Source organism: Hakea prostrata, chromosome 1 (assembly GCF_041222555.1).
Source record: "Hakea prostrata isolate BN-2017 chromosome 1, UWA_Hpros_2, whole genome shotgun sequence".
Classification (NCBI taxonomy): domain Eukaryota; kingdom Viridiplantae; phylum Streptophyta; class Magnoliopsida; order Proteales; family Proteaceae; genus Hakea; species Hakea prostrata.
The window spans coordinates 65466321-65478492 of NC_142600.1; the positions used below are offsets into that span (position 1 = coordinate 65466321).

Below are 12172 nucleotides of genomic sequence, written 5' to 3' on the forward strand. Positions count from 1 at the left end.
AAGGTGGGTTGTTTATATAATGGTTAAGATCAACCCAAGAAGACAGAAAAGGACTTGTCGATCATATGCACAGATGAAAACATTGCCGGCACCGGCCATGCACCCACATGGGAATAAAAAGTTATAAAAGCAGAGCACTGCCCCCACCAAAGTGATTGATTGGAACATGTGTTCATAATTTCGCTGGAAGAGTGAGAGCAGAGATTAATGATTGGTGCCAACCCACCGGCCATTGTTCTTTTTAACAGAAAATTCTACATTATGAACGTCAAGACAATTACCTACTATGTAATTAATGTTATTGCTGTTGCAATGGACAAAATTTTCTATTTTTCCCTTTTTAAAATGCTGTTGCAATCGACAAAATTTTCTATTTTTCCCTTTTTAAAGAAAAGGATATGTATGCGATCCTTATATATATGGTAGGGTCAATTATTGAGAGAAAGCTCTGGAACCCCCTTCAATATTATTATCCAGATAAGCTCGTCTAACAAGGTTCAATTATTTGGAATATTCAACACGTACTTGGAATATAAAATCATAAATTTGGAAGATGCAAAGTCTCATGAAATGAAGATCAAATATGAATAATTGGTTTTTTTTCAAAAGAGAGTTACATATCAGGTTAGATTTAAGATGGTGTTAGACCAATTTAAGTTTGAATTAAGCTGTGAAACTGTATTCTGAAGTGAAAAACTCATGGTTCTGGTCTTGATTTTCAACTTTAAGAAAATATAGTAACTGTTATTAGGGCATTCCTGATCTCCTTCTGGCTCTTGCTGATGCTAACTAGCCCTTCATCTAGTTCCAGATTCTCTAAAAGTTCTTACAGGATTCTGTGTTTGTAGTTATTCCTCATTTAGATGTTATAGACTTTTTTCTGTGTTACTTTCTCTGCATCGGAGGAGGGAATATTGTTAATTTCACATAACATCACAAGCTCAATGTGAACTTTTCAAGCTTTAACCTGGGAAATGATCTAGCCCATGCCTCCGTCACCTCTGTGGGCGTAAACATGCATTGACTTTGCTAACATTTTTTGCCGACCAGCCAACTAATACGTATTTGATAAATTTGGTCAAAGTTAAGTTTTGCTTTCAATTCTGAAGAAAGGAAACAATATCGACCACCAGAAAGGCGTATTAACTTTTGAAAAGTTGTGGATGGATAGAGGGTTGTGGATTGTGCTCACCTTACACTTCCACAACTTATATTTCAAAAAGAGATCTACCTTTAAACTCGAATAAAATAGACCACAAATGCTCATAGAAGATCCGAACTCAATTCTGAGCAGGGCATAGAAAGCTTTTTTCACAATAAATATTCATTAATTATGACACTATCACGAGCTCATCAGGGTAAATAATTTGCTGAAATATTTGATCTGGGTAAAACTTGATGATTATATATGTATTATGGCTTCTTTATTTGATGGAGTTGCAACTCTTGTACCAGTCTCTACGATCATTCAACGACCACCACCACACAGCAATTAAATGGTTATACCGAATTAATGGTTTGGGTGCCTACAACTACAAGCCTTTTTCTGTGCGCAGGACAAATGCAAATAGGATAAAATCTAAGATGATCACTCTGTAATGGTGAATGAACATGTCCGAGAGCATGTGCTACACCAAGACATTTAGGAAAAAAAGGTCATGACCCCACTCCCTGGAGGCTGCAGTGCCACTCTTGGTTTCAGGCTTACTACCATTAGCTCCCTCAACAAAGGTACATAGTCCCTGAAAGCATGCTTCCCAAACATTTTTACAAAGTGCAGCCAAGCCCATGTGTTGCAATTTTTCAAAGCACACAGTACGAGACCACCCAGAGAATCAGGTACTGAATTCTATCAAGAATAGGCTTCTTTTGCTCAAGAAACATCTGCAGAGTTCAGTTATCAAGCAAAGGAGGCTACAGGCCTTCATAGTTCAGCTTGATGAACCGAGGATAATGGAACACTCAGGACCGGATGAACAACTATCCCTGCAAATAGTGGGCCAACATACAGCATGCCTCAAGTACTGATGCACTGGACCAGAGTCAGGAAAAAATGACAAACTTCAAAAACTGAGGACAGAACACATCATGAAAAACATCTCATACATTTATCTATTAGTAAATTATAGCCTACAAGAGAGCGTAAACTTCAGATCAAATCAAATAATACGTCAAATACATAAGGTGGATATGACCATCCCACAGAATACTTTTGAGCACTACCTTCCAAGGCACAGTTACTTGATCAGCTTGAGAGTTGACCAGTATGGCATTTGAAACCCGCATCTTTACTCCAACTACATAATACACAGCAAAAGGACAGCCAGATTCAACAATTGTCATTTGATGTCCATGTCAAGAGGACTGCGATGGAATAAATACAACAAAATGAAGAAAGAGGTTGTACCTGTTGATCGGGCAAGACAGGCGAACCATGCAGTAAGAGCATTGGATGTCACTAGCTTAGATTCTTTTTCAGGGTCAAGTCCCACCAGGGAGGGGTATGGGGAAAGCAATTGCTTGTAGCCTTTCATGCTACTGAACAAACTAAGTTTAATATAAACCTCTATGGAAAATTATATTCTTTTTTCCCTAACTGATATTAAATATTTACAGATTCTGCACAGGTGTAACTATCTGACCCAACAGTGACAGGATCTCTTCAAGTCGAATGGCAGCACAGGTAACTTTGGTCATCCATGATTATTCCCTGTTTCAAAAGCTTAGTTAGCATCTGACTTGGAACAGTATACAGGTACACACAAGACCGCGCAAGTGAGAGACTTTAGGGAGCTCTGGTTTCCTAAAACAGCCCATCTAGGAGGTCCTTCCTCCACCACCCAAATATATACCACATGGCAGTTCAATTGGGGCTCAAAATGAATCTCAAGAAAAACTTAGTCTGCAGGACTCAGTAAATAGGGGTTGAAGTACACCCAATAAGCAACTTGGGAGTGCATGGGCATTCACGGAGATACATGCCATTATGCAGGATGCTATTTGACTGAATTAGGCTCTGAAATTTGACATAAAAAATCCATATCATTTTCCCTCTATCCAAAGGGGATGGGTTATCCACGTGGCACAATCATAGTGTGCAACAGAAGAATCCATTCATGGTGCAGAGTTCCTCTTGACATCACTCAGATTTGGCAGCCACTTTGAAGACGGTAGCTCCAAAATTTTATTGCATGCCCCAAAGCCATTAGCTTATGTTCTCAAGGAACAGACACCTTATTGTTACCTGGGGCCTAGATAACTCTCTTTTGCCCTTGTCTGAGACTGCTAAGCTCAACTCTAAAGCGTCCCCCTCCAAAAATTTCAAATTGCAAAATATTTACAGCTAATTTAATAACAGGCAAGGTCCCCCAAAAAAAAAAAACCTGACCGGAGGAGAAAAATAGGGAAAGAGATACAGTAGACGCTGTAATGCTCCATGACATTAGTTGATCCACAATGATATATCACATTCCAAAGAACTTGAGCATAAAATGCAGAGAGCAGGATTTTACCCTTTGATGATGCTCCACTTCTTTGTTGCAATTTGGTACTACTCTTTTCATGTGAAACAGATGGTACCTTTGACATCATCAAGGAGCTCTGTAGCCCTTCTAATAGCTGTAAGCATCAGCTTCAAATCATTACTTTCAAAGTCAAAAACATGTATATTATGGACATAAAGATGAATACGCATACACTAACCATCTTATAAAATTTATACTACACAAAGTGCATTTCCAAGCATTTGCATATGCTAAGAAGAAAACCAATCACCAATGCTGGACTGGTGGTTGTGGGCCCAATCCCTCATTAGATGAGGTTAAAAAAAGTATCCAATAGGCTGACAGTGATACCACTCTCGAAATGAATGTTGAGGACATGATGCTTTCAATACACAAAATTTACAATCCGTGAGACAACACAGATAATCCAATAAATAAGGAATTTATTCCTTTCCAAGAAATCAACACATAGTGTTAACAAGAATAAAAAAGTGAAGCAGTATAAGATGCAAATTCATGAGTTGGATAAATTGATAACATTGTGAAGTCAAAAGAAAAAATGTAAAGGATATCGAAGCCAACAAACTTTTAAGTGATCCAAAAATTAACAGGAGTTACAAATATAATTACACTCTAAAACCTAATACATATATATATATAAACTTTAAAAGATGCCCACTGTTCTTTGGAAAAGAATAGCACCAAATTTAGTTCACTGGTCTTCAGCATAAGTAAAGGAGATATAGAGGGATGCTTCACAGAAAATAAAATAAGATGGATTAAGTAAGCTGTACATCTGGAACTAAAATGATATATTCCTTTCAAAACTTGAAAAAGAAAATATTTATAGAATATAATCAAGCAACTAGCTAAAAATATGTCTTATGGTTTGAAATGGGGGGATTTAAGAACCATTGTAGAGGAGATGAAAGATGTTAAGATTGAGAGTGGCAAAAACACACGACAGCTGATTGCATCATGGCTTAGGCTTCATATCTAGTATGACATAACAGAGCTGATTGGAAGGCAAGAATACATGTAGCCAACCCCATTTAGTTGGGATAAGGCTCATAATTGTTGAAAGTAGTATAAACTGACCAAACTACAGCTGGTCTGGAAGTTCCTTCAACATATTATAAGCTAAAGAAAGTTGGGAAGTGGCATGGCCATGTTCAATGGATGCCTTTGGATTCTCCAGTACAAAACATAGTTGTCAAGGCATCACCTAGGCGTCCAGGCGGAAATTCCAGGTGTAAGGCAATGCATGCCTTATTGAATGTGTATAAGACGGACGCCTCATCTCCCCAAGGTATCGCCTTGGACACCTTGAGAGCCAAGGCAACACCATTTTGCTTTTTCTACTTTTAATTTGTAAACTCTAAAGATTCTAACTCGAGGGTATGGCATTGACTTGAGTAGATCTAAATATGACAATTGAATGGTGTATCAAACTGAAATATACGTCAGCTACATGGGATCACCTGTTTATTGAGGGGGAAAAACATTTTGCTTTACATTCTTCATCGCACAATACCTAAAACCCTCACAGATTTACATTCTTCATCGCACAATACCTAAACCCCTCACAGATTTCCCATCGCATGATACCTTTTTCCACTGGCAACCTGCTCTTCTCCAGCTAAGGTTCTTCTTCTTCTTCTTCTTCTTCTTCTTCCCCCCACTTTTTGTTTTAGTTAGTTTCTTCATTCTGAGAGGCAACACAGCACGTTACAATCGCAGCAGCAGTGAGGACCACCAGCAGCAACCTATTCTTCTCCGGTGAGGGTTCTTCTCAAGCTAGGTTGATTCTGGCGAGGCTTATTCACTGATAATTTTTCTTTTTAGTGTTTCACTCTGTTTTCTGCAGCTTCTCTTTGTACAATGGGTTGACCTATTGTGCTTTTTTTTCTTCATTAAAATCACTCATGAACTTATTCTCAGGCTTCTTTTGAGCCTTTTTTTCTTCTTCCAACTCCTCTCTTCCTCTGGCAGCTTCATCTTCTCTGGCTCCAATAATTTTTCTTAATCAATTCCCGTCATTTTGCGTTCTATAACTTCTATTTTTACATAATTACTTTAACAGAGAATAATTTTGGCAACTTTTTTTTCATCAATTAAGCGTGGAATATCATATGATCGGGTATACTATTATTCCTTCCCCCCCCAGCGAAAAGAATCCTCATTGTTATGGTTTGTGTTTTTATCACATTCTTTTTTACCGTCCATATATGGGATTTTTTGTTTAAATATTTAGAACTCCATATTTGGATATTTGACCATATAGTTTGTGTCATTTTCATCTTCTTCTTCATCAAGTGTCTTAATTGTTTCACTTTCAATATATGTACTTTCTAATTGTTGGATGACCCATGGTTGTCAAGGCAACAAGGCGAGGCAAAGCAATAAAGCGCAATGAAAACCAAGGGGACACCAAGCAAGGCTACAAGGTGCTGCCTAGGCGACAAGGCAACACTAGATCCCCTTGACCCAAAAATGGGCCAAGGCTCCTAGGTGGACAGCTGGATGTTTTGACAACCATGGGATGACCTAAGATAGCCCAATGTTAGTAATTTTATCATATAATTATGTAGCCTACTGTTAGTAATTTTATCATATATTTATGTTGACCAAGAGTATTATGGGATGTACACTAAAATATCACTTAGAACACCTTAACTGCCTCGGAAGAGCCTAGGTGGCTGCCTATAATATATGATATATTTATGTTGAACAAGAGTGTACAGTACACGCTAAAAATTCACTTAAAACACGTTAACAGCCTAGAAGTGCCAAGGCATTTCAATTGACCCGAACCACCTTGCGGCACCTTGTCACCTTGACAACTATGGTGCAAAGGAGTGAATTAATTCAGATTGCAGGAACTAGAAAGAGCAAGAAGCAGACCAGAAGACTGACCTTAGAGAAAGTAGGAAAAGGCATGTGTAGCTTAGGCTTTATACCAAGTATGACCTTGAATAGAATCGATTGGAGAGCTGGTTTAGTTAGGATAAGGCTAAGTTTTCACTTTAGGTCATCACAACACCCTAATCCAAAACTTCAAAATAAAAAAGCATCACAGTGCACAAGGTTCCCACTACTGGAGGATCTGGGAGAAGCAACCATACAAAGCCACAGGCCCCTGTGTCTAAGGAGAGGCTGTTTCCAAGTTTTGAACCTGCAACCAAAAGGTTGCAACAGTGTAACTAAAGAATAAGTGGCAGGGAAAAATATTGGAAGCCTAATATGGCAATCCCTATTCAAAATTCCACCAGATAATATAAGGCATGCTATACAAAAAGGTGTCTAAAAGGAAAGTTTTGAAGAAAAGAACTATAAGACTTATCCAATAATGAAAGTAGCTTAAGAAGCTCAACCACTTTACTTGTTCTGAACTCGTTGGATACTAGTCTTTAATGTTTTCCACCCTCATGTTTCACCAACTAAAAGGCTGCTTTCTCTAGCATCTTGTTTCCAAACAAAATTTCATATATTTATGCATAGGTTCTTCAAAAGGGATGTCTAGATGCATGTATATTTCCCCATGATGAGAAGTTCTATTTAAATCCATATGGATGTTTCAATCATTTTGGCACATTACAATTATACATTAAAAATAAGATGAAACCACCAGAGTTGTAACTAAAGGATGCAACATAAAAGAACTGAATAAAAATATAAAAGAGTGCAAATCATGTAAGTTGCATAATTTGTAGTACAATCTTTACTAATATTTCATCACAGAATATGAAAAACCTTACAGATTTAAGTTTATCTCAGGAACCTGCCAATGCTATAAGTATTTGAAATTAATCAAAACAAGATCAATAGCTATTCTGCCAAATCATATAAAAAGACAGCAGACAAGATGTGATTGGGGTGGGCTCTTCTTTCTTTCCTTTTATTTTTTTTATTTTTTATAAAATACTTTCCGTTTCACCTTCAAGACAATAAAATACATAACCTGTACACGTCCACTACCAATGCAGGGAAAACGAATTTTAACATTCTGAAGACATTACCCTGGATGTTGGTTGAATACGTCGATTGGATCTCCGCGGCTCAACAGCATCTGGTGTTGGCTTAACAGAATTAGTACTGTGAGTAGCAACCTTTTCTCCAATTTTAGTCAAGTTTTCACCAGCAGATGCATTTTTTCCTTTACCGACGACTCCTTGTACAGGTTCCACAGCTGAAGTCTTTTTCTTGGAGAGAGGAGCATCCGATGAATGAGCTAGTGAGGAAACCAAGTTTGGGCCTCCAATTGGTCTGTGAGTGCCTTGGGAACAACCAAACTCTACCAGGCTCTGCTTTTCTGAGGTATTCCCATCCTGGCCATGAGATGCTTTAGAATTGGTTGAATTATTTGGCATTGCATTAGCATCTGAAGCAGGCACAACTGATGTAGAAGAATTATCCTTTCCGCGTAAACTCTTAACAACTCTCCCTGACTTGATCATTTTGGGTTTAGATTCAATAACTTGTTTCCCCTTGGGATCACCTTTAGAAACATTTTTCGAACCACGACCAGATCCTTGAGGCATCAAGCAATTTGCTAGTTTACCTGAATCATTTCCAGCAATATGTTTGCTGACTTCCATAAATTTCTTTTTCTTCCCAGGCTTAGGAACACCAAATACCACTCTTGAAACTTCCTCTTGTGGACCATTTGACTTTGTCCTGAGTGCATCAGAACCATTTCCCCCTCTGGTGTTCTTCCCTATAGCAAAAACCTTTTCCTTCTCAGAAAGAGCCAGTGGCTTTGAATCCCCAGTACCTTTTGAAAATGTAACCCTGTCCCTCGCTTCCACTACAGGGTTACTATCAGAACTGTGTTTTTCCCGTCTAGGTCGCTTTTCCTGTGGTGTATCACCCTGAGCATCAGAACAGAGATAAATATCAACAAACAAACAATTATGAAGTAATAGAAAAGTGGTAAGGGCTGTTAAACATAAGTTGTATTTGATAGTGGACCTCAGCAGCACAAGAATTATTTTCTGTTGAGCGACATTCAACCCACTGCCCATCCTTCCAGACAAGCTGAGGCCGCAGATGCCATGCCCTAACAGCTGATGTATCTCCTCGAGCTGCATACACAGTAACACAAATTTATCTCCCAGAAAAGAAATTAATAGAAGAATCGATGTAATTCTGTATAATATAAATAATTGACAGATACCTGGAAAATGAACAGTGAATGTCGGATCATCTTCTTTGCTCTTTTCCATGATGATTCCTTCCCACCATCTGAAAATTTAAACTATGGAATCAAATGATACTAGCTCGCAGCACAAGACATAAAACAGAGATAAATTGTGGCATGAAAATGGAAAAATGAAAACAATACACTCCAATTCTCCAGAAAAATGAAGGTTAATAAACCTTCTAATCAACTCCAATGGTGTGTTATGGTAGAAACTAATTCTTAGGTTTCAACAGTGATAATCACTCAAAACCACCTAGGTAAGGAAATTTCAACATAGTTCCATACTTCCATGAATGCATCGAAACTCAGAAAATCTTTCTGCACATGAAAAACAAGGCTTACACCAATGACAAAATCTATTCATGGCATTAAAGCATACGGAAATGTCACCTATCACAGAATCACAACCGAGCATGAGTGAGATATCTACATCCCAGGAGCAAGAACCTCAGTGAAATCCATTGGGCCAAAGAATGGAACTGTAATCTCACCAGCATGATTTTTAAGATCATTAACATCCATCCATACCAGGTTACCCACTGCCTCAATAAAACGGGGATGATTGAAGGGGAGGGAAGCATGACCACATATTCTTGTACTGTGACAGGAATTACAAGATCCTAATGTTACTACCATACTCTCTCAAATATATAATTAAGCATTGATGCTAACAACATCAACCATAAGGATCCACTGCCTCCATCAACTCAATAATGCATGGTAATCAAATTTGGATATTCAACATGTATGCCATGATATCCAGAAATCCTGATCTTTATGTCCTACCTGATAATTTAATACGGAATAAAGAATATGACAACAGTGCTAAAAATAATACAGAACTCTGAAAATGCAGTTTAATACTTCCAGGAGAATCATCATATAACAAAATCTAACCAATAAATGGGTCAGATATCCAAGTGGAGTACTCTATATACGGTAATCTTTTCAGCAAGGCTGAGCAAAATCCACTGGTTATAGGAGACGATAAACAGGAGCACAATGATGACTAGGAAAAGGGAAAACCAGTGAATTCAGATCTCAGATAAAGAACAGGTTGCACTAGTTGTCCTACCAGAATGTCATCACCCACTTGTGAGAAGCGAGATTTCAACGGCCAGAATCTCAGAGAAGAGAAATGAAGAACATGATGAAAATGAAGGGGAGAGAGGGAGAACACAATAGGAACGGAACAGAAAGGAATACCTCTATCATCTCTCTCTTATATTAATCAAGGAATGTAATCTTGGTAGGAAGCCTACTAGGAGTCTAATTACAAAGCATCAAGAAGATATATTAACAACAAAACCAGTCTTGAAAATACACAGCAGTCATAGGCAGCAGAAAGAGAACTTTGTTCTGGTAGCAAAATATTAACACAAGCACATCAATCAATAGCAACAATTCTTCAGAGAATTGTGCAGAAAAAAAGGGAATTGTGACAAAATAGCAACTAAATAAATAAGAAGATGAGAAACAGAGATGAGGGAGAGCTGCATTAGAATAGTATTGTCATGAGAGGCAAAACTCCCTCACAGTTTCAATATACAATAGAAGAATACGACATATCAATAAAGGACGTATCCTACTCTAATACTTTTAACACTCCCCCTCAAGCTGGAGCATGCATGTTAAAGTGCCCCAGTTTGGAGTAACAAGAATAGAAATTAAAAGCTTCATTCATCTTGACCAAAAGTAGCAATAGCACATGCTAGCAAACATTAAGAAAACTCCACCCAAGAGATAATCGAAAGCAATTTCAATAACCAAATGTCATGTTGAATGAAGCATCCAACAATGAGAAGAATAGGCATGAATTGCATCCACAATCATACCAGCAATAACAATATCAAAACCAACCCAAATAATACCAGTAGAGTAAGTAGTCACTGTCCCAAATGTGTAGCATCTCCAATAGGTGCATTACAAGAGGTAGATAGTAGGTAGGAATCTCCAAAAAATAGAAGATAGAAGTGCAACTCCGGTGTCAACGCATAAGCCCTTCACCAAGAAGCCCAGTAGCAGGTCGTATTTTGCTTAACCAAAGGTAGAGATAAAGACTAAAATTGAGGTCTCGAAGGCAATACAGATTATTTTGAACAAACAGGTAATATAGGTTATTACGGACCAAGGAAGCAGTTGTTGCCACAGCCAATAGGTAGTATGGGTGACTGCAGATCAACTAGTTAGTTATTGTTATTATAAAATAACATCATCAGATAAAAGCCTCAACAATATTAATCTTTAGAGAGTCTTGAACAGAAAGAATAAGACTGAAAACTTTTAGCATGTAGCATCACATGTGGACAAATAATGACAACCACTTATCAGTATCTCAAAGAATGAACATCACAACAAAAGAATTCAACAAAGCAAAAGTAGCACTCCGACCAAACAGCAACATCTGAAGCAATAATTCCCAATGCAACTCATCACGTTATAAATAATCTACAAGCAAGTAAGATGCCAAAAAATAATTTCCAAGCTCCTCTCATGGTAATGAATGATGCAATATGGTATATACATAGGGAGCATAAATGGTAAATATAGTCTAATAACAAGGATTGACAGTCAAGAATGAAATTTAATCGAAAGTAACGCAAAATATGAATGACAGAGACGCATAGAGTCAGCCATTAAAACCAGAGACAATGAGGAAGCATCAGACATTCCTCTCTGTTATGAATTGATGTAACCGAGGGTCTAGGTTAGACTTTCCAGGACCCTCTTTAATAAGAACCAACAAATAATGGGATGTCCAAGGATTAGGATATAGTTTGTGGGCTGACAAGGAGATGTTTTGGAGATCCTGGAAGCCTATGGGTATCCTATGGAAAGGTTTCGGGTTTACTTGGTGTAACAAAACTAGAACCTCAATAAATGGTAAATATAGTCTAATGGCAAGGATTGACGGTCCAAAATGAGATTTAATTGAAAGAAACGCAAAATATGAATGAGGAAGACGCATAGAGTCAGCCATTAAAACCAGAGACAATGAGGAAGCATCAGACATATTCCCCCTGTGTTATGAATTGATGTAACCCCGGGTCTAGGTTAGACTTTCCAAGACCCTTTTTGATAAGAACCAACAAATAATGGGTTGTCCAAGGATTAGGATATAGTTTGTGGGCTAACAAGGAGATGTTTTGATGATCCTAGGAGCCTATAGGTATCCTATGGGAAGGTTTGGGGTTTACTTGGTGTAACAAAACTAGAACCTCTATTGAAGATAAATCGACGACAGACAGAGAAGAGAGAGAGACGACTCAAACAAGCCTCTCCCCTCTAGTTTGTACTCTATTTATTACTAGTATAAGCTTAAGATTAGATCCAATATCTGATGGGATCCGTACTACAAATTTAGGATACATAACATAATAAAATCCAATAAACATAAGATTTAATCTATCTAAAAAGGAAAGACAATGTCCCACCAAATCAGCCAGCTTGACCACTTGATTTTATA

At 37.8% G+C, this 12172-nt stretch overlaps 1 protein-coding gene across 2 annotated transcripts in view; it reads right to left on the minus strand.

Annotated features, from left to right (window-relative positions):
• Positions 1 to 1870: 1870 nt before the first annotated feature.
• LOC149029444 (protein SWOLLEN 1-like) overlaps positions 1871 to 12172 on the minus strand; it is a 41360-nt gene continuing 31058 nt past the window's right edge. For both annotated transcript variants that reach the window (XM_089141871.1, XM_089141870.1), the window contains exons 12-17: positions 8680 to 8747; positions 8475 to 8587; positions 7523 to 8374; positions 3513 to 3618; positions 2408 to 2710; positions 1871 to 2297 (exon numbers count right to left, since the gene is read on the minus strand). In XM_089141871.1, the coding sequence (XP_088997997.1) occupies positions 2694 to 2710; positions 3513 to 3618; positions 7523 to 8374; positions 8475 to 8587; positions 8680 to 8747 (1156 nt within the window). In that variant the 3' untranslated portion in view covers positions 1871 to 2297; positions 2408 to 2693. The remainder of the gene's footprint in view (positions 2298 to 2407; positions 2711 to 3512; positions 3619 to 7522; positions 8375 to 8474; positions 8588 to 8679; positions 8748 to 12172) is intronic.